The sequence below is a fragment of the Rhinopithecus bieti genome, unplaced genomic scaffold, assembly GCF_001698545.2.
Source record: "Rhinopithecus bieti isolate Rb0 unplaced genomic scaffold, ASM169854v2 scaffold_33245, whole genome shotgun sequence".
In the NCBI taxonomy this organism is placed as follows: Eukaryota; Metazoa; Chordata; class Mammalia; order Primates; family Cercopithecidae; genus Rhinopithecus; species Rhinopithecus bieti.
Genome location: NW_016814320.1, coordinates 95,018 through 118,352, shown reverse-complemented (window position 1 = coordinate 118,352; position 23,335 = coordinate 95,018). Strand labels below are relative to the sequence as shown.

The 23,335-nt window shown below is 36.1% G+C and overlaps 1 protein-coding gene across 1 annotated transcript in view; it reads left to right on the top strand.

Moving 5' to 3' along the window:
• LOC108514057 (leucine-rich repeat-containing protein 7-like) overlaps window positions 1-23,335 on the top strand; it is a 490,227-nt gene that overhangs the window by 438,253 nt on the left and 28,639 nt on the right. Inside the window, exons 9-11 of the mRNA XM_017850082.1 lie at window positions 4,179-4,253; window positions 10,023-10,167; window positions 18,070-18,142. Of these exons, the coding sequence (XP_017705571.1) occupies window positions 4,179-4,253; window positions 10,023-10,167; window positions 18,070-18,142 (293 nt within the window). The remainder of the gene's footprint in view (window positions 1-4,178; window positions 4,254-10,022; window positions 10,168-18,069; window positions 18,143-23,335) is intronic.

Genomic DNA, 23,335 nt, shown 5'->3' with positions numbered 1-23,335 from the left:
GTAGTATTAACTCACACAATCACAAGGCCCCAAAATAGGCTCTCTGCAAGCTGAGGCACAAGGAAGCCAGTTCAAGTCTCAAAGCTGAAGAACTTGGAGTCCAATGTTCAAGGGCAGGAAGCATCCAGCGTGGGAAAAAGATGTAGGCTGGGAGGCTAAGCCAGTCTACCCTTTTCATGTTTTTCTGCCTGCTTTATATTCGCTGGCAGCTAATTAGATGGTGCCCACCCAGATTAAGGGTGGGTCTGCCCTCTCCAGCCCACTGACTCAAATATTAATCTCCTTTGGCAACACCCTCACAGACACCTCCAACATCAACACTTTGCATCTTTTAATACAGTCAAGTTCACACTATTAACCATCACAATGTCTATCACCGAGGTTACTAGTGACCTACTGTTTTTAAAATGGAGTGGATATCCTCGATCTCTTATTTCACTGGACACCTTTCCTGAGTAGGATGCTCTTGTTCACTTCCTTTTTCCTAACACAACTCTATTCATTGGACTCTAGTCACCCTTACACTTCTGGACACCATTCCTTCTTGTTGCTCTGTTTTCAGCCCTCAAGTGTTAGTGTCCCTTAAGGTACTGTCCTCAGTCAACTGCACTCTAGTTCCTCTCACATTCCCCATGGAGAGCTCATTCACGTGAGTCTCTACTTCCGTGATACTGCTAAGTTGTATCTCCAGCTGAAACCTATTCTCTAAGCTTCAGTTTTTGATAGCCAGCTGATTCCTGGTAATCTCCACCTATGTCCTCTAGGAACCTGAAGTTAATTATGATCAAAACTGATTTCAGTCTCTCCCATTTATCTGTTTCCACCCCAATACTCTGCATCTCCATTGGTGACATCACCACATGCTGGGAAACTGGAAGACATGTTTGTGCATGACTCACTCCCTCGCCCCCATATCCTGTCACCAAGTCCTACCATTTTTATCTTTTAAATGTTTCCTGAAGCAGCTGCTTTTATTCCTCATTACTTCTTTCATTACCAGCCCTGTTAAGTTTCCTGTTTTGTTTTCTTTTTTCAAAAAGGATAGAGTATATATACAGAACACCAATCTGCCAAAATCACTTTCCATTAAAAATATTTTAATTATGCTCCTTCACTTATGCAACAAAGTCTATCTCCTTTAAAAAAAAATACAAGCTTTGAGTTTCTTGAGGGCAGAGACTATACCATGTACTGTGACTAGTGTAATGCCTAGCACTTAGAAAATGTTTAATTAGATCTTACTTAATGAAGGGATGAGTAAATTATAGAAGTGCTGTGTATCCGTTCTTCTTATTCTTTTTTTCATACAGTGTCACTGTGTGGCAGAGACAATACTATTTGCCAAATAATCCACATCCTCCCTCTATATTTCCCAGCCTACCTTGCACTTAGGGTGAGGCCACATAAGTAGTTCTAGACAATGAGCTATTAGCCTAAATGCTGCATGTCACTTGCAGCCCAATATCTTTAAGAGCAGTGGTGATTTTTCCACACTCTCTATTCCCTTTCTTTGGCTCTCCTGACAATCTTGAGATGGTGTCACAACATCATGGGGCAGAAATGCATGCTGAACATACAGTAGTAGGGATAGTGGAAAGTAAGCCTTTTGTGTTAAATCACTGAGATTTCAGTGTTAATTTGTTAAAACAGCATAATCTAATCCACCCTGAATAATAATAATGTTTACTGTTACAAGTTTATACATCAGTCTCTGTCTTACTGTATACATATGAGCTTTTATTGAACCTTGCCCAGTGGGCAGCTCTTTTTCTTCTCCTTACATGTGTATAATGCACAGGTAAAAAAAAAAAAAAAAAAAAAAAAACTGGGAGGCTGAGGCAGGTGGATCACCTGAAGTCAAGAGTTTGAGAACAGCCTGGCCAACATGGTAAAACCCCGTCTCTACTAAAAATACAAAAATTAGCCAGGCGTGGTGGCCTGTGCCTGTAGTCCCAGCTACTCGGGAGGCTGAGGCAGGAGAATCACTTGAACCCAGGAGGTGGAGGTTGCAGTGAGCTGAGATCACACCATTGCAGTTCAGCCTGGGTGACAGAGTGAGACTCTATTAGAGAGGAGAGGAGGGGAAGGAAGGGGAGGGGAGGGAAAAAAAAGGGGAAGAGAGGGGAGGGGAGGGGAGCCACACATAACTGATATTTTCCAACTCACCTGCCTGTTGCTAGCCGGCCCTCTGCCTCAAAACCTCTGAATATCAGAGTGTGCTCCCTGCACATGACTTATATTTTCCATCCTTGCCCAGCCTGACATATAGGCAGAGCAGTTCATTGCCTATTCCCTGTGATCTAAGTGAGAGTAGAAGTATTTTTCTACATGCTCACACACACACACACATCCTCCGTACTACCTCATGGATGCCTTTGATTTCGCAGCAGAATGCCATGTCTCTAAATTTCAAACCTTGTTATTAAGGAAACTTCTCCCAAGAATCGTACCATGTTCTATTGCAAGCACAGGCTAAAGGAATCAGAGCTATCTCCAAAGTAGATCTGGAAGTCTTAAGCCCTCCTAATTTGTTAAGGATGTATAGATAACCTCCACTGACCTACAATTACTAATATTCTCATGGTAACTTTGATATAATTCCATTCTTTTCTACAAGTATTCTACAAAATGCACTGCTTTTGTATTTGGAACCTAATTAGGTTCCAAATTTCATTGAACAGATTTATATTTTGTTGTTTCAGTAATAATTCTTTCAGTTAGAAAAAAAAAAACAAAAAAACAGAAAATCTGCCTTCCAGGCTTATATAATCTTACCAGGATCTATCCTTTAGCTCTACTTTCTGTAGAAATGCTCCATCCTCATACAGGCTCTCTTTTTGTCATGCGTGAAGTTCACAGAGCCGCACCCTTTCAGTTTCATATCCAGCAGAGAAAAGCAAAAATGTTTTCCCCAGAAGTCACAAAGATTCATTGCTTTGTTTGTGTTCTGAATGGGCCATGTTCCCATCCCTGGACCAATCTTTGTGGCCAGGTAGATACAGTGCAGTAGTTAGCTGAGGCCTTAATCATCTCCCGAAGTGGTAAACAAACAAACAAACAAAAAAGGAATGAGCTTCAAAGGAAGCACAAGGCCTAAGAATAGGGAAGGGAATAATTTCTGGAGAGAAATTAGGCTACCAGAAGGAAGGTTATGATGTTGGCAGCAATAGCAACCTCTATTCTCTCTATACAGTCTGCTGCCTGGAGTTAGAATTTAGAGACAGCATCTAGTTAGAGAAAAAAAAGTGTTTCTTTATATACTACATGTTACACTTTGATCATATTCTCTCTGTCCCTTCTCTGAACTTTTTAAAAAACATATTCTAAAGTATTTTCCTATATGCTGCCTTGTGTTTTAGTTATTTATAAATATTTCTCTCCCCTAGATCTAGATCTAAATCATCAGCTATTTCAAGGCAAGTACTGGGGTTTATATGACCGTGCATTCTGCATTGTGCATTACATGTAGTAGGTATCCCCGACTATTCAACAAATAATTATTCATTGACAAAATGAAAGGATTAAAAGTCCATGGGTCTTCAGGTGGTAGCTTGGGGACTGATTTTTTAAAAGTCACTGGGTCTTACTCATCTTACTCATAGTATTAGGTTGGTACAAACATAATTGCAGTTTTTTTGTCATTGAAAGTAATGGCAAAACTGCAATTACATTTGCACCAGCCCAATATTATCTCATCACAGTTCTGTAACTCCTGTGTGTGCATGGATGTTTGTATGTGAGGTACTAATAGACACACAGTAAGAAGCTACTATGTGCCCATGGTAAGCAACAGGGATATGAGGATATAGTGATTACAAAACAAACATTCCCCAGGTCTTCAAAAGTTTATACTCTAGTGACAAAGATAGATGCTTATCAAATAGGGTATAATCAATGCTCCAAAGAATAATTATAAGGTATTCAGGCAGAATGTATGTGAGTAATAGATCTTCAATTTTATTATTATTGTTCTAACCGATTCCAGATCAATTCCGAATTGGCTATGTCAGGGAATACCAGTTTGGCTAGAGGTCAATTAAAGGTGGAATTTCTTAGATGATTAACACTAGATTCTCAAGTAAAAGCTCAAGATCCAAGAAATTACATCTTATATTTGTGATAAGTAAAAACTAATTTAATTTTCTTTTCCTCTCTCCTTCCTCCTACCTCTCTCCCAGCCTGAAGTTCTGGATCAAATACAAAATTTGAGGGAGTTATGGATGGATAATAATGCATTACAAGTGTTACCTGGGGTATGTAAGTTTTTATTCTACCATGTTGTCTAATATTTATGTTATACATTTGTTGTATTTGATCACAATCTCAACTCTTAAATGTCAGTGTTTGTATTTCAAACTAAAATAACACTCATTAGGAGTGTTCAGTCACCCGGTGTTTTCATCATTTTTTTTTTTAGTATTTTATGTATCTTTTTGTGAGTGTTATAGGTGTACGAAATATAAGAAAGATTTTTCTTATTCCCTTTGGAGTATATTTGTCATCTGTTCCCACATTTACTGTTCTTTAAAAGCCGAAATAATTTATAGTTATATTTTAAAAGCAAAATACTATATATAATACCAAGTTTTATTTTACAAAATCAACTTTATTCTTACAGGTAACTAGACAATGATTTTATTCATTTTATTAGAGCTCTTTTACAAAACAAAATCTCTCTCAGTTCAGGTGATTTTCAATAGAACCCATGTGAATTTTGAAAATGGCAAGGATCATACAGTATTAAAAACAGAAAGTTAAACCAAAGACAAATTTTTTCCTTGACTAAAGGCCAGCCCAGTAGTATCTCCTGAGTATAGGTTTACCAGTCAACTCATTGAGTGTGATTATTCCTACTTTTTCCATCTAACAAAAGAATGTTCTCATAAAACACTGTCCCTTGCCACTTGCATACACACACACACTGAGAGAGAGAGAGAGAGAGAGAGAGAGAGCGCAAACACAAGTCTCCCTATTGTTTTGTACAACTCCAAACTCCTGGCATTGGTCTAAGTAGGCATAGCAGGTGAATATGTAACAAATCTTCAGCCAACACAGAGGTTTAGATGTGTATTCTCAAAACCAGTTTTCTTTCTTTTTTGAATTGACATTAAAAATTACTTAAAATGACAGCAAAACCAACAAGAACAAGACATTTATTCTATCTTTGAACAAGCATAAGACCACATAAAGGAGAAAATCTGAAACAAAGATTATGGAAAAATAATTAATGCTCTATGAAAAAATACATTTATACCATCACAGACACAAAACAGAAAAATATGCACATCTATTATTCACTGATTTATTTAAAAATCATGTACCAATAAAGCTCTATGAAACAGAAACTATGCTAATGTCAGGGTTACAAAGATAATATATTCAATGACCTTGAATATATTTGTTTGAGAAGCTCACGCATGGCAGGATAAACTGATCTGGATTTCACTACTCATAGCAGAGCCTGATTTGTGCTATAGTCAAGGTATGTACAAATCCTGAGGCAACACAGGTAAGACACTTACCAATCCCTGTGCAAAGATTGAAGAATCAGAATGTATGCCTAGCTGAAAGTTTATACCTCTTCTTCAATATATTTATTTGTTAAAAATTACATAGCATTTACCACAGGCTAGGCATTCTCTCTCTGTTTTACAACTATTGATTCATTGAATCCCTACAACAACCCTATGAAGTAAGTTCTACTACCATCCCCATTTTATAGATGAGGAAACTAAAACACAAAAAAGTAACTGACCCAAGATAACACAGCCAGTAAATGGTGGAGCTGTAAATTCAAACCAGCGCCAGAGGCTGCTGTTGACTGTAAAGCTCCCAAAGGCTCTCTATGGAACCAATAGAAGGTACAAATGAGAATTTTACTTTTCACAATGTTTACATTCCCAAAATCCACTGTGCAAATCAACTCACATGCCAAATTTCTCAATAAGTTTGTTATTTAAGTGAAAAGGCAAGGATGAAATCTTCCATAAAGCATATAATGCTGCCTAATTTGTCTGTCTCGAGAGTAGATTTTTCATATGTACTGCTAGCTTTATATAGATACCCTACTTTATTTTGTGTACTTGCACTTGGTATTTTGTTATACGCTGTGTGGGAATACTCTACACCTCCCTGCCTGAAATAGCCATGGCTTTCTGGATGTTGGTGCTGGCAAAGAATTGCTTTTCAGTTACGCTAAAATACTTGACTTTGAATGGTTCATCTTGAGTGCGGTCTCCAGCCTATGTCTGTCAGTTTCACAGAATAATTAAAACATTTAATATCATTAGCCACGGGGAAAAGAAACACATTCACTTTTTTCTTAGTTCATGTGTCATAATAAAGTTAATATACTTTGTGAATACTTTTGAATAGTCTGGGCTATTATTTTCCACTGTGTTTTTCACAAATCAGAGAAGCAAATAGATAATGATCAAATATTTAGTCTTTTACATAGTTCTATCTTGTGACCATCAATCTAAGGTTAATCAACCAAAATATGACTAAACCATGTATTGAATTCACATTTATTTTAAACAAACTCCAGTATCTTCTTTTACTTGTGGTTTCTACTCTTTTCATCTGCTGTCCACTGCTCATCTGTAGACCCTTCTATGCCCAGAGGATGTGGGATCAACATTCAGTATCCTCAAGGACTGTAAGAATTTATGCCTTTACAGTCCTCAGGCTATGATTGCCTTGATATAGTGTTTTCAACATCAAAATGTTATTCCAAAAAGAATGTTTAGGAACTGCACACCACAATATTAAATTATGCTGAAGATAGCAATGAAGGAAGCTTCAAGGAGAAAATAAGTTTTCTCATGATATCTCATGATCAAGGAACAAAAAAGAAACACACACACATCATTCTTTTATTGCTCAATGGAAAAGAAGAGTGAACTTAGGTAACATGATAGTTCCTTGGGATGGAAAGCTATGAGTAAAGTTCAGTATTTTTCCAAGTGACACATTTCCAAGCATGAGGAGAAACTCTGTCTCATCCAAAGTACTCTCATTCTAGCTAGCAAATATTCAGTCACTCCAAGCCTGTGCTCACACTCTGCACCCACATAGGAAGCTGAGGGAGCAGAGCTAGAGATTTGCACGGGGTTAATTAAGGATATGTGCCCTCCAAATGGGCTTTGTAGCCTGTAGTCTGATAAAATTGAGTTTGAAATCAGCTCCACCCCATATTAATGGGATAACTTTGGAGTGTTACTTGTGGTAGATGCTCTCATGCATCCTTCTTCAGGGCTGAAGAATTTACTCTATTCCCCCAGCTTCTGGAAATGCTGCTTGCAGCTCTCCAGCCTTCTTCAGAAATTGTCTCACCTAAAGAGAATATCTTCACCCACGGTCATAACCCCATTCCCAGAGACCTCCATCCAGTGATCAATCAATGCAGGTATATAAAGGCTCAGCCCTTCATCCTCTACTCAGAACAACTTCAGGGCAATCCCAAGTTCAGTGATCTTGGAAGTGCCAGACAAGGACTTTCTTAAGACTTCATCACAGCCCAACTTCTTTGTCTACCTAATCCTGCTCCCTTTCTTTCCTGTCTCTTCCTTTCTACTGGCGTTGATCCTAAACACTCTCAAAAACTTCTGTCTTTGCCTCTGCTTCCCAAGCAATCCAACATGTGACATAACTTAATCTCCAATCTTTAATATGTGTTAAAATGCAGATTCTGATTCAGCAGGTCTGGGGTGAGTCTGACATTATACTTCTTTTGTTTTTTTTTTTTTTTTTTTTTTTTGGCAGAGTCTCACTCTGTTGCCCAGGCTGGAGTTCAGTGGTGTGATCTCAGCTCACTACAACCTCCGCCTGCTGGGTTCAATGGATTCTCCTGCCTCAGCCTCCTGAGTAGCTGGGATTACAGGCACCCACCACCATAGTCAGCCAATTTTTGTATTTTTAGTAGAGACAGGGTTTCACCTTTTTGGTCAGGCTGGTCTCAAACTCCTGATCTCATGATCTGCCCACCTCAGCCTCCCAAAGTGCTGGGATTACAGGTGTGAGCCACTGTGCCTGGCAGAGATTATACATTTCTAGCAAGCTCCCAGATGGTGTCAATGTACTGGTCTGCCGAACACATTTTGGGTAGCAAAAATATAAAATATTGAATCAAATAATATATATATAGCATAGTGCCAAGTGCAAGCTTGTGTGTATGTAATAAATGTATGTGCTTATTGTGTATTTGTTTATTTATACTCTGTCAAGTAATTAGAGATGGTAAAGTATGCACAGGTAGACCAGATAAACAGAAGAACCATTCATTGAATAACTGAAATGTGTGGAACATTTATTTATAAAACATGCCCTAAAGGAAAAGGAAAATGAAGACCTTTGCCCTGCCCTAACTTCTCTAATCATGTCCCACCCACATGTTCACTCCTTGCCCAAGATACGGGTTTCTCCTCAGAAATCAGTTACTAATCCAGTTGTTCCACTTCTAACTTACTCTGGAGTCCTCACTTCTGCTGCCTTAACAGCTAAAATACTTCTATATCCTTCTAACAGATCTCCTTGACTCCAGCTTTTGAAAGTTCCCTGAAGTTATTTCTTCTAAGCATAAGTCTGTTCGTGTCATTCCCCATCGTACAATCCTTTTGCTTTCCTTGCCTATAAAATAGAGTTCGCATTTCTTCACATGACATAGAAACCCTTTCAGCAGCTGGCTTCTCCCTGTAATCTCTACTTCATCACTCTACTCAGCCACTTTGAATTTCCCACTCTTCCTCAAACATAGCATGCTTTGTCACACTTTATAAATGTACATGCTGTTCTCCCTTCCAGGTACAGGTTCTCTTCTTTTGACAAGCAGCATCTTCCAGGCCATTTGCGGTCCTTCCCTGTTTTATGGCATTCACTACATGCTTTTTTATTGCACTTGTCACAGGGTATTATAATTATTTCTTACTTAAAAGTTTCCTTCATTACTGAGAACTCCTTATTGATAATAAAAACTTTGTCTTCATCGTGGCAAGTCTGTCCCCATACTTAGCTGTCTTATTCTTGATTGTTCTTCAATACATAACACAGATCCTGATACATAGTAGATCCTTCAAAAAGGGCCATTGAATGAGCAAAACATTGACTCTGATTAATAGGGTCATCTCCAAAATTATAATTTAAAACCTTTCTTATGCATTTGAAGTTTTAAGGATCAACATGCCAATGTCATTGTTTCAATGGCAGCTTATTTAGTTGGGAGTTGTTTATTTTATTCAGTGCCAACTTCAAGGTTATTGTGTGTTTTCTAACTGCTGCACTGAGATGTAATTCACATACCATATGCAGTTCCTTGGTTTTTGGACTACTCACATAGTTTTACAACCATCACCACAATCTAATTTTAGAACATTTTCATGACCCCTAAAAGAAACCCTGAACCTATTAGCCGTAACTCCCATACTCCCCATCCACCCAGCTCCCAGCAACCCTACTCAACTTTCTATCTCTATGGATTGGCATATTCTGGACATATCATATAAATGGAATCATACAATATGTGATCTTTTGTGACTAGCATCTGTTACTCTGCATGTATTTTCAAGGTTTATACATTGTGTAACATGTATCCATACTTTATTCCTTTTTATTGCCACATAATGCTTCATTATACGTATATGCCACATTTGATTTATGTGTTCATCAACTGATGGACATTAGGGTTGTCACCAATTTTTGGCATTGTGAATAATGCATCTGTGACCATTTGTGTAAGTTTTTTTATGTACATATGTTTTTATTATCAGTGGTGTGTACCTATACTGGTATAAGCCTATTTATTGTTGAGTCATTTTGAGAAACTGCCAAACAGTTTTGCAAAGTGGCTATACCATTTTACATTCCTACTAGCAATGTTTGAAGTTGACAATTCCTCCATTCTTGCCAACACTTGTTATTGTTGTGGTTGCTTTTAAAATAAACTTTACGGTGTAGTGGTTCTTACAACTTTAAAATGTCTTGTGAAAGTTTCTCAACTAACCCTGAGTTTATGCAATGTCATCAAGTCTATAGGGAAGTTAAAGATGTTGGTATACCTGGATATGTCAAAAAACAGAATAGAAACAGTTGACATGGACATTTCTGGATGTGAAGCCCTTGAGGACCTCTTATTGTCATCCAATATGTTGCAACAATTGCCTGACTCTATAGGTGAGGATACAATATTTTGTCACAAATATTTATGTCAAATATACCATTTTCTTTTTTGGAAGTATAGTTTGTCTGTAGATATAGGTAATATACTGTTAGCCTGATGTTAATAAATTTTAAAATGTGCTATGGAAATCATAAAATAGTATCTAACAAATATCTTAAGTGAAATATTAGCTCTAGTCACCAAATTCAAGAAGGCTCTCCTGTTAAAATGATCCTACCAAATTGATCTTGTTTACAAATTGTTATATCTCCTAAGTTGCAAAATGTTATTATAAGGAATATGTGTGTTTTCTTTAGAGTAATTTAATAATCATGTATGTACCCTTATATTATGATAGAATTACAATAGCTTCCATCCACAAGATGTTGCTATATTCTATTTGTAATATTGTTGTAACATTGGTATAATATGAGTAACATATAAAAAGTATAAACATAAAATGTCTTCTTAGTTCTATTATTTTTAAAAAGTCACATGTCCTTAACATGTTAAGATTCATTAGATCAGATAATTTGCCTGTTAGTATATAAAAAGCACTCATACATTTTCGTTTAAGAATGTTTATATGGCCCGGGCACAGTGGCTCACGCCTGTCATCCCAGCACTATGGGAGGCTGAGGCTGGTGGGTCACAAGGTCAGGAGTTTCAGACCAGCCTGGCCAATATGGTGAAACCCTGTCTCCACTAAAAATACAAAAAGTAGCCTAGCATGGTGGTACATGCCTGTAGTCCCAGCTATTCAGGAGGGAGGCTGAGGCAGGAGAATCACTTTAACCCAGGAGGCAGTGGTTGCAGCGAGCCAAGATTACAGCACTGCACTCCAGCCTGGGCAATAGAGGGAGACTCCATCTCGAAAACAAACAAACAAAAAAATTTATATGAGTAAAATCGTGACAGACTAATTTAAATAAGGAGTAAGCTTTTTTGTATAGGTATCTTGCTGTTAGTATTTATAAGAGAACTCTACGAAAAGGGTAATCATTAAATTACTTAACTTTGTAACATAGATTTTAGCCTCTTTGAAACAGATGTGTTATATGTTCTGGAACTTAATCATTATTAAGACTGACTGAAGTTCAGAATCAGTCTTATATTAGCAATGTGGTGCTCTTATCCTTTGTGGATGCTACAGATCCAGTCCAAGCCAGCTTGTGACTTGCCATAGTTTTCCACAGTGAATTTTCTGTTCCCCTTTTCCCTAGCTCCACATACTAGTTGTAAATTTTTAATCATTATTAAGTTCCAGAACATGTAACTTTTAAAAATTAAGCCATATCCTAGATAATCCAGTTGAAGATGAGGCAATTTCCCAAATTTTTCTTCAATGTATTATTACTTCTATTTAGCCATTCTTTGAGGCTGATAAAGAACATTAGTTTTAGCAAAATTATGGTCTATCTTTTCTTTCTTTCTAGAATTGTTGACTTTTTATTTACAAAATCACATATTTTATAATGGTATTTCTCTAACTTGCTCAGTCATAAAAATCAGAGTTTTATTAAACACTTCCACATTTCTAGGCGTTGTCTCTTAAGATTCTGATTCAGTAAATGAGACAAGCTCCCTGATCTGTGTTTTTATTAAACATCATAGATGAGACTTGTGATCAGACAAATTTAGGAAATACTGGTTTATGTTGTAACAGGTAAGGAAGTATGATTATAGAGAACATCCACTGGTCAAGATTACAGAGCAACTTAATACATAACCTTATACCCCTACTCAACCACCATCCTATACCATTTTAAATATATCATGAAAATATGAAAACTATATATATTCAAAGAACATATTTTTCTTCATTACTGACTCCTCAGTGCCAAAACTGTGCCTGGCATATTCTGTGTGCTGTTTGAACATTTAGTAAATAAAATAATTTAACCACACTCACCCAGGCATGATGGCATGTGCCAACAGTCCCAGTTACTCAAAAGGTTGAGACAAGAGGATTGCTTGAGCCCAGGAGTTCAAGTCCACCCTAGGCAACATAGCAAGACTCCATCTCCGAAAAAAAGAATTCTGATTAAAAAAAAAAAAATTATCTTTGCTTAAGAAGAATGAACATCAACCTGAACCTGTGATAGAATGGAAAGCCAGCAATATCCCCAGGCCTGATGGGCTACAAACCACAAACAGCAGCTGTAAGTTCGGTTCTTACAGTGAAATAAGAAATAGAAGGATCTTAGGCACAACAGAGGAATCAGAACTTACAGAAGATTGAGGTGGGACTTCTTTTCTGTGAAAAGGGACTGAAAAAATTTACAACTAGTATGTGGAGCTAGAGAAAAGGGAAACAACAGAAAATTCACTGCGGAAAACTATGGCAAGTCACAAACTGGCTTGGACTGAATCTGCAGCATCCACAAAGGATAAGACCACCAACATTGCTAATATAAGACTGGTTCTGAACTCCAGAAACCTAGGGGTCAGGTGGAGGTAACCAGAAAACTGCCAAACAGGGAGAAGTGAGCATAGTGAAGGGGGAAACATTCACCCTCACAAATGAGCTTGCAAACAAAAATGTTGAAGGAAACTAATGTTGCTTTGACAACCAAAAATTCAACCAAATAGGAGAATTTACCCTAAGGGAAATAAAAGTTATCAACCAATATAAAAATTATTTTAAGTATGTATAGAACCTCAAATAGATAAAAGAATAACAATTAGTTGTTATATCCAAATAATTAGTGCCAGTAAAAGAGGATTCTTTTATATAAAATGCTTGAATACAAATAATATGACTTATCAAACAAAATATGAGCTATGACTAAAATAGATGGTTAAGAAAAGAATCAATTAAAATCCTGAAAATGAAAAGGAAGATATTGGTCAAAGGGTACCAAGTTGCAGTTAGACAAGAGGAATAAATGATTAAATGTACAGATATGTTAATTAGCTTGATTCAATCATTCTAAAGTGATACCACTGCATTACTATGTACCTGATAATTATTTACAATTTTAATTTGCCAAAAAGTTTTCAAACATAAATTTTGAAAAATAAATCCTGGAAATTAAAATACCACATTAGGTATGAAATACCACATAGGGAAATTTTAAAATACAACAGCTATAATGAAGAAAATATGTATAGTCAGATAAAAAATTTGTAAGTTGGAAGACAGTGCTGAGGAACAGAACAGGCACATAGAAATTTGTTAATAGGAAATATTAAAGATAACTTAAGAGACACAGGGAATAGAATAGAAATTGCATTCTAAAAATGAAAAAAAGCAAAAAAAAATTACATTCTCCGGGAATAAATACAGAATTCCAGAAATACAGAACAGAATAAATGGAAAAGAGGAACTATTCAAAGAGAAAACAGTTGATACTATTTTTCAGCATTAAATACACAACTAATATACTAAATGCATAGTGCTAAAAGAGATAAATATAATAAATTTGCACTGGCTCATTGTTCTGAAACTGCAAGGACAAAGAAAAATATTGTTTAAAGCTGCCATAGAACAAAAAGAGCTTATCTACAAAATAATAATTAGAGAAGTCATCATTGTCATCAGTGACAATATCTTCTGGACAGTGGTGTAATATCTCCAGAGTACTGAAGGTTAATTACAGGTAGACTGGATTTCTATACCCAACTAAACATTCATTCAAGAGTGAGCACACAACAAGTATATTTGAACATATACCAAGAATAAGAGAATCTGCTCTTAAAAGATGTACTTTACTCAGAAAACAAAAAAACTCAGAAGGAAGGAAGTGAATGCATAAAGCAATGGCAAGCTTTACCAAATTTACCAACTTTAAGTTGGTTAATTAAATTAATTAAATTACTCAATTTGGTAAATGACATTGTTATATCTAAATAATTAGTGCCTGTAAAAGATGAATCTTTTATATTTAAACTGTTGAAATAAAGAACAGGGTAGAGCAATATTAGACAGGATTAAGGAATGTGAAGGACCTTATCTTATTCAAGCAAAGGCTAGAAATGCTGCATAACTTTGCATGAAATATTCAGTTAAATAGACATGTTAAAAATGTAAATGTATCTACTTAATAGAAATGAAACTGATACTTCCAAACCAGGAGAGGAGGGGAAGAGTTCTGAAGAAAATATTCATATGGTGGAAGAAAGAAAAATAAAATGGAAAAAAATGATAAAATAGAAGTTATAAAATAAGATGGTAAAAATAAATTCAAATTGTCGTAAGTCACAACAAATGTAATAGATTTAATGGATTAAACTTATTCTGTTAAAAGATTCAGAATTTCAACTTCAGCTATATTATAGTTATGAGACACATCTAAAACAGAACACAGAAAGTTTGCTTTTACAAAGGCAATAGAGTTCGTTACCAGACTGGGCAACATAGCAAGTCCCCAATTCTACAAAAAAAATTAAAAATTAACCAGGCACAGTGGCACACACTTGCAGTCCTAACTACTAGGGAAGCTGACGCAGTAGGATTGCTTGAGCCCAGGAGTTCAGAGGTTGCAGAGAGCTATAATAGCACCATTGCACTCCAAACTGGGTGACAGAATGGGACCTTGTCTCAAAAAAAAAAAAAAAAAGCTGGTAGAAAATGAAGCATTATTTTTAACATGATATCATTGTTTGTATAAAATAGTTTCCTTTAAGAAAGCAAACTAGGAAATTAGCCTTCTGGTCTGAAGAAGTCAGCATGTAATGGGTAACAGAATATCAAGCTAGACACTGGATTGGCATATGACACACTAGGATAGGTAGGTGGTATTATATATTTTACACCTTCATTTATGACCTGAATGCTTCTCAAAGTAACTGTTGTAGTAGCTTACTCCTTGAACTATCTTTGGACCTTATTGACCTGTCAGGGAAATTTGTGTTTTTACATCTGCAGAGTTGCCACAGTCCCTGATTATAGATGTAGAGTAACTGACTCTCCTCAGAGAATTCCCTTTCTTGGTCAAAATAAATATCTGGAATAGGAAACTGAGAACTCTGTTCTGAGGCCCTAGAATGGTTCATTGGTGATAATTGCATGGCGAATTGCATTGTGTACTCCTTATTTGGAGCATGGATTATCTATTGGACTACCAACATTTAAAAGAATAAAAGATAAGAATCTTCATAGTATTAACAGAGGGATATAGCAACTAAAATAAAATCTTTACTTTCTTCATGCCTTTTTTAGTTCCTCTGCAGCTATAGGGTATTTGAAAGGAGTGATATCCTCAACAAGCCCTGTATGCTGAGTCACTTTTCCTGTACTGGTTCCAGGGCAAATGAAAGGGACCATTTTCCTCTTCTAGATGGAGAGTTTTAATAATCAGCTTCTTTGGATAGCAGAGAAACTCAATAAAGACAAATAAAAATAAAGAAAAAAATTTGTTTAATAATTTATCTTACTCCTTTACAGGTTAAGGGCATGGGCTTTATAGTTAGGTTACTTGGAGACCTGATTCTGGCTTTTCTTGCCTCAGTTTTATCATCTATTAAGTGATAGTAGTAACAGTACCTGACATATAGTAAACAACTATTGTAATAATGTAATATTTATTATAATCTTAGATTTGATGAGTGCACAACTATTTGCTTTCAAAGTTCTATTGTATATCCGTAAATGTAAATATTAGTAAATTAATGTTTAATATATTGATGCTGATCATATATATGTGTGTATAGTAAAAATTATAGGAAAAGGCCTTCTTTTTCTATCTCTTCAGTATTTCTTAGTTGAGAGTATAGGATGAAGAGATGGAGACTTGGAGAAGGGCACAAGGAGAGAGAAGGAATAGGATAAAATACCTTTGATTACTCTAGAGAAAAGAGTCCAAGCACATATGATATAGAAATGCAATAAATATATTATCTGCCAGAGGAAGACATGAGCAACAAGGGTGAGGCTTGCAGCCTAATTTCATCTCAGGAGCAGTCATGATTCTACAGAAGCTCCAGACTCTGTCCAAAGAGTATCCTCTTTGATGGAATATGAGTGTTGGCAAAATAGCCACACCACAGACAAGTGAAATTCCTTTAAACCCACAGACTTGGAGCTGAGCAGGAACGAAATTGCTTCAACCTTTAAAAATATTGAAAAAGATGCACTTAACAGAAGCTTCTTGTGAGAGCCACTACTCCAATCTTCAGGAAAATCTGTCATATCAGCATTTAGCCTTAGGCCCTAACCTGCCTCAAGGTTTTCTCTGCATTACTTCTGACCTGGAGACCATGATCCTCTGAAAGTACTTTGCACCCTGACTTTGTGATGTTTGCTCAGCCATCTGTAACCCACTCCCAAGCTTCTTGTGACCCAATTGAGTGATGTTGAGAGCATCAACCCACCTCCAGCTCCACTGGCAGGCAGGGCGCTTGTCTGATCCAGGCTACCAAATCACAAAAAACTTAGCTATAATTCATACTTTCCTGTTTTCTTTCCATAACTGAAAAACAAGCTCAGGTGTTCTTTTATACTTCCAAGGCTGATATTTTAATATACGCTCTAGAGAAGCTAAAATGATTCAATCACCTTTTGAACATAGATGGATATGGCAGTGGATGTTCAGACTTCAATGATAAATTGCCACTGGGTGAATTGTCCCTTTCCCAGGTGATGCTGTTTTCAAGCTGATGTATTCAGCTCCCAGGTATTTACTTACAACAGTCTGATAGTGATAACATTTCTCTCTACTGCAGTAGAGATTCTGAGTGCTTCTGAAGAATACGTAATAGAACATACTGAAATGTGAAGTGCAGCCACAGCTTTATTTCAGACTTTTTGTGACTTACTCTATGCCTTTGAGGAACCCTCAAAACACTTGAGAAATATGGGCATGATTTATAGCCAGTTTCTCAAAACATGTTCCCAAAAACTAGCTTGACAACATATTGTGCACCACACACACACACACACACACACATGAATTCCATAATAACTCTGGAGAGTCACATTAGTATATTAAAAGCTCCTAGAAAAACTAGGATTAAATTAAACAAAATTAAATTTTGTTTTTTTTTTGTTTATTTTGTTTAATTTGGCGTCTCTCAAAACATATTTGACCATGAAACTTACTATGTCAATTAGAACAATTTTTTTTTTTTTTTGCAGAATGGAGCATTCTATAGTGTACGTATGTAGTTCCAATGTAAAACGAAATTTGTTAAGTGTTAATGCTTTGCCCTTGGATTTGGACTATTTAAGCCATATCAATATTGTAGGTTATTTTATGGTTGGATAAGGAAGTTGATTATGCCAAATGCAACTGTTCTTCAATTACTGTGTGGCTATTGCTCATTAAAACCCTGGGAAGAGAGCAAGCCGTTAAGGGTATGGAGGCCATAAATCAGATAGTGAAAGATAAAGAGTTGTAACTTAAATTCTTGGCCACTTCTAAGTTTTTGTGCTTATTGCTGATCCAAGGCAGGATTTATGGTGCCAAAAAGAATATGAGGTCATACGTTGTAAATTTCCAAGAACATAATTATAACCACTGCATTGCAATACTTCAGTATTCATTTTTGTTGATCACTGGGCTTAATTCAGATTTGTTTTCAATTTGTATCACAACAGGGATGTTAGTTATTACTGCTTAGGAGTTAATTAAATATTAAATCACAGCTGGCTTGAAAAATTTCAACTGGTCCATTTGCTGTAGAATACAAAAGGGAAATGTAGTAGTATTAGTGTCAACTGGGGTGTATGCGGAGCTGTATGTTTTATTTCTCTGCATTTTTATTCTTGAACTGTCATTGATGTATGCATTTTTTTGCAACTAGAAGGTCAAAATTATACTACACAATGTCAGTTTTATGAGTGTGTATTAGCACAGTGTGGCCAATTAGCATGCCAAGCATTCAACACAAGTGATTCATTTGATTTCTTTTATATAACATTTTCTGTCATAAATCTGCTTTTATGTATTAATCAACCTTCTTCTCTGTTTTAGGACTTTTGAAAAAACTAACTACTCTAAAAGTAGATGACAATCAACTTACAATGCTACCCAATACAATCGGAAAGTAAGTGCCAACTTTTCATACCAGTCAGCCTCTCTAAAGCCAGAAACTAAAGGATATATTGAGTTTTCTACTTCAAAACGTTTTCTACTAAAGATACCAATAATCCTGTTCATCTGTCAGCTTATTTTAAACTATATTTTATTTATATGTGTTTGTATGTATCTTAATTTAATTTTATATCTAAACATTGCATTTGCCATCCAACTTTATAATATCATGAGAAATGTTTACCCATGAAACTTTCACAAGCAAAATGATTACCCAGACCTTCAATTATACTCTTGCTGGTATTTTTCAGATATTATTTGTTTGATGTTTTTGACTGTGTAGCAGCTCTGAATTCACTTTACTATTTCTTGCAAAATTAAACCAATTTTATAAGACTCTGCAATATGTATATGTTACCATTACACTATTAGTAACATTTGATATTCATAGACTCTTAATGTATTTTTAGAAGCTAAAGAGAAAAGCATCTGCTTAACTAGCATTTTTTAAAATTTCAAGATGAAAGTCTAACATTGCCTTTTAAAGATAAAATGTACTCCATTTATTTGATAATAATTTATTTCTAATTTTATATTGTCATTAACATTTCATTTACAATTCTTTAAGAACTATATATATTATCAGTGTTCCACTGAAGTGCTATTGTTTACAATCTGTGTAAAGTGAGAAATCAATAGAGGCTGTCTTCATTCTGAAATTATGTAAGGGCATTTTATTGAGATCTTGCCCTACATCTTAATGTGAAGAATCATATAAATTCTTAATTTAACAAATTTGGTATTCTCAAGAAGGGAAAGCCTTATTTTTTAAATAGCTTTTTATTAAGCATAATTGACATACACAAAACTGCACATTTAAAGTCTACAATTTGATAAGCTTTGACATTGCTAAGAAGCCTTAAAACTATCACCACCGCAATGAAGACAGCGAAAATGTCTGTCACCTCTCCCCCAATCCTCCTCCCCATCACTCCCTCATCACCCGCCAAGTCAGCATATAGCCCCGATCTAGAAAGTTTCACTTTTATAGAGTGGAACAACTTGCTACAATTCAAACTCAGATGTTCAGACCTTGAAGAGTAGTAAAATTCTCAACCATTTATTTTATTTTATTTTAATGTCCTCACTCTACAATGTGTTTCTCTCTACAGTTACTTGCATTTTCTCCAGTATAGAGCAGAGAGAACTTAACTTTAAGGATACACAAAACTAATTATCTTTATCAGCCTGGTGTTTTTTAAAAGCAGGCACTAAGATAGGCACTAATCTTTCTTCTTTGGGTCAATACTCAGGGGAAACTGAATTCAACTTCTTTTATGCCTGCTTACATCATGATTGGTATTTGCCACTTATGTTCATATTTCTTATAAAACTACCCTGGCTCTTTGAAGACAAATTAAAAGCGTCAATAGCCTAAAATAGACAAAGAAAGGTAGCTTTTTCAGTAGGAAGTAGAACCCTGATTTTGGTCATCTTGAGAACTAGATTTGTTGGTAATTTTTAGCCAGAATTTTGGCCTCTTGACCTCCCAGGTGAGGACCTCCCAGCTTTTTCTGGAGTCTGGTTTCAGCCCATGACCAACACTGGATACATGTGTGCCTTGAGCTCCCATCAGACCCCAAAGTGAGTTCCTGCCTCTGACATTCACCAGCAGTACCTCAAGCCAGACTTTGCCTCAGGAACAGGCAACCTGAAGCTCTAACTCTGTCTCCTCCCCAGCAGCCAATCGGGGCTTGCAGCCTGGCTCTGTACACACAGCCTAAACTACAGTCTGTCTTAGTTTTTATGCTACCACCAGAATTTAGTCATGTCCTTTGAAATCTTCCTGGTAGTTGAATTATAAATGTGGAGAAAACTGAACTGTTTAAATAGTAACTTGGTATAAGCTTTTATACTACTATATTCAAAAGGAACAGATATGGAAACATCAGTTGGCTGTCAGCAGCTTTCACTTGCTTGGACAAAAGGCTTATTCCAGAAAAAGCAGGGTGAGTGACTGAGAATTAGAGCATCTATGAACACTGAGAAGGCAGAATAGTGAAGCTTCTTATTGAAAGCTTCTCATTCTTATTAAATTTTCAGATGCCACAAAGCCAGAAAAAATACTTACGTTCAATGACAGAAGCAATATTTCGAAAGAGCTGAACAGAGTGAGTGCTTTGTTGAAAGACCCAATAGAACTTAATAGAGATTCTTGGAGAAGTAGGGAGAAATCAGTGCTTTGATTGGCCATAATCAGTATAGCCAATATAATAATGGAACTGTCCAGAAAACCACTGAAGCATTAGCTGGGTAGACAGAATTATCCACTCAAAAGTAATAGGTACTAATAGTTCAGGTGTTCTCTGACACTTCTGATTCTGTCAGTTCTGGACTTCATCTATATCAATTGACAAGAGGGCAACCAGCATGAGAGATGTGGAACTGTCATTTATAGGAAAAAAGTAGAAGAAATTTGGGATGTACATCTTCCAGAAATATTTTTTTGAAATCATCTGAAGTAGGGATGTAACTACTTGAGAAATAGAGTATCCAAAAGTGTGGGACCATAGGCCCAGCTCTTCTTTTGTACAGCTCCCGTTCCACTTCCAGACTTATTGGCACACTGTGCTCTTCCTCACTGTAGGCACCAGGAGCCCAGAAAGCTGCTGCCGCCACCCACTCTAGTTCTGGACTCTTTCCTCAATGATGGCCTCAGAGTAGGGGAGTACTTTCAATTCCCACCCTACTTGCCTTCGAGGACACAGATGTCTAGGGGTCTTTGCTATAGGGCTTTCCTACTAATTACTGGGGAAACATTGCCAGAATATAACAAAACATTCATGCTACAAAGTTAGGAAATTTTATTATAAAATGTATAAACAGCCTATACGGGCCTGATGATAGTGATAGTATGGTCATGCCAATAGTGGACCATATACGACTGTGCTCCCATAAGATTATAATACTGTATTTTTACTGTACCTTTTATATGTTTAGACACACAAGTAGATACCATTGTGTTACAATTGCTTACTGTATTCAGTACAATCACATGTTGTATAGTTTTGTAGACTAGAAACAATAGGCTATATCATATAATGTAGGTGTGTAATAGATTACACCATCTAGGTTTGTGTACGTACATCTATAATGGTCACACAGTGATGAAATCACCTAATGATATATTTATCAGAATTCATCCCAGTCATTAAGTGACACATGACTGTAGTCACATCTACCATTCAATAATCGTACCACTCTTCTTGTTCACTAGGCTTCAGCCACACTGGCCCTTCTCCTGTGCCTCCAGTAAGCCGGGCTTTTCCCTGTCTCAGGGCTTTCTGATTTGTTGTTACCTCTACCTGAAATATTCTTTCCCCACTCTTCATGAGGCTGACTACTTCACATCTTCTAGGTCCGTACTCTTAAACTTCAGTAAGCATTCAAATTATGTGAGAATTTTGTTTAAAAGGCAGGTTCTGATCTAGTAGGTCTGGGACCTGAAGGGCCTGGGTTCTGCCCTTGTCACAAGCTCCCAGGTGATGTAAAAAAATGCTGCAGATTCATGGGAAACATTGTGAATAACAAGACTATAGATCTAGATTTAAATATCTCTTCCACAGTGAGGCCGTCCCTAAATGACCTTCCACCAATATAATCACCAGCAAATTTCCTGTCCCTGTTCCTGCTGTTTCTTTCATGCTACTTTTCACAACTTATAATTTTATTTTATGTCATCTCATTATTTTATTCTGTCTCATAATGTATATATCTCACCTCAATTAAGATTGTTTTTTGTTTCCCAGCTCCAGAATGCTATAGTTTCTGAAAATTATTAACACCAGATCCTAACCTACTTTCGTTTTTGATTCCGTTATAGTTGTTGTATAGTAATCAGAACAACTATATAGAAATCGAAATCAATGTTCTTCAGTAAGAGGATGAAAATATCAAACATTAATGATGTTTGTAATGAGTATGGCTTCATTTTTAGAACTGTCATGCACCTACTTTCCTACTGAATGCCTTGATTCAGAGTTAAAATGCAAAATAAGAAATAGAGAAATTATGCAAGTGAATATGGATGCTAGGTTATTCACATAATTCATTTTATTTTCATTTTAGTTTTTAATGGATAATTATCTTAAAAGTATTGAAAAGTTTTATCAAAATAAAAGTTTCATAAATGGCCAAATGATTTATGTTTTTAATGAAACATTCTACCTGTAACTTGGGGCAATGAAAGCCTAGAAATGTGAAGACCAGACACAGTGACCAAAAATATTCTCATTCTGCACACGGAATATTTCAATATTTCAGACTTATCTTAAAAACTCCTGGAAGAATTCATTTTTCACAGTTAAAATGGATTCCATGACTTTTGTGCCAAATGACTTGTAAAATTAGTTATTTTGTTGTTGCTGAACTTTACTACGTGCCTAGGAGTTTCAGCAGCTCTAAGAGTTGGATATCAAATAAAAATGATAATGAATGCCTTTTTTTGTACTCACAGTGTTCCAGATCTCATGTTTGGTGCTTTCTTTACAGGTATTATCTTATTTACTTAAAGGCCTCATTAGCACTATATGATATGTATTATGTCACTATCAACAGATACAGAAACAGAGGCAGAGAGAAGTCACCAGACTTCAATGCCAAGCTGTTAACTGAACTATATGTGATGCCTCTTTATATATATGATAGTTGAGTCACCCATTTTGTAAATAACTTCATATTTGGTCATTCAATGGGTCCCATAAGTCTACCTGCAAAGGAGGTACACTGCAAAGGAGGTACTACCGCACACTGAGCCTTATCTTCTTAGCTTTGTGTCTTGTATAAAAGCAATGAAAACTTAGAAATCTGAATGGGTATTTTTAAAAGCTATTCCTTCATAGAGTATGGTCAAACAGAAAGATTGCTGGACTAGGAATCAAGAAATCTAAGTGTCTATGCAAAGCTAAATAAATCCCTTCCTCCCTATGGGCTTCAGAGGCCTGAAGGGTAACATGTGGCTTTGAGATCTGAGGTGACTTGCCAAGGGTCATTAATAGCTATGACATAAAAGCAAGCTTCATGGACAAATAATTTTGGGGGACTCTGTATACAAGTTAAAGAAGCACTACTAACTTATCATTTCTTTTTCCAGATGTAATATCAGTCTCATGTTTATCTTTTGTATCATCATTTAACTTTTTGCTTA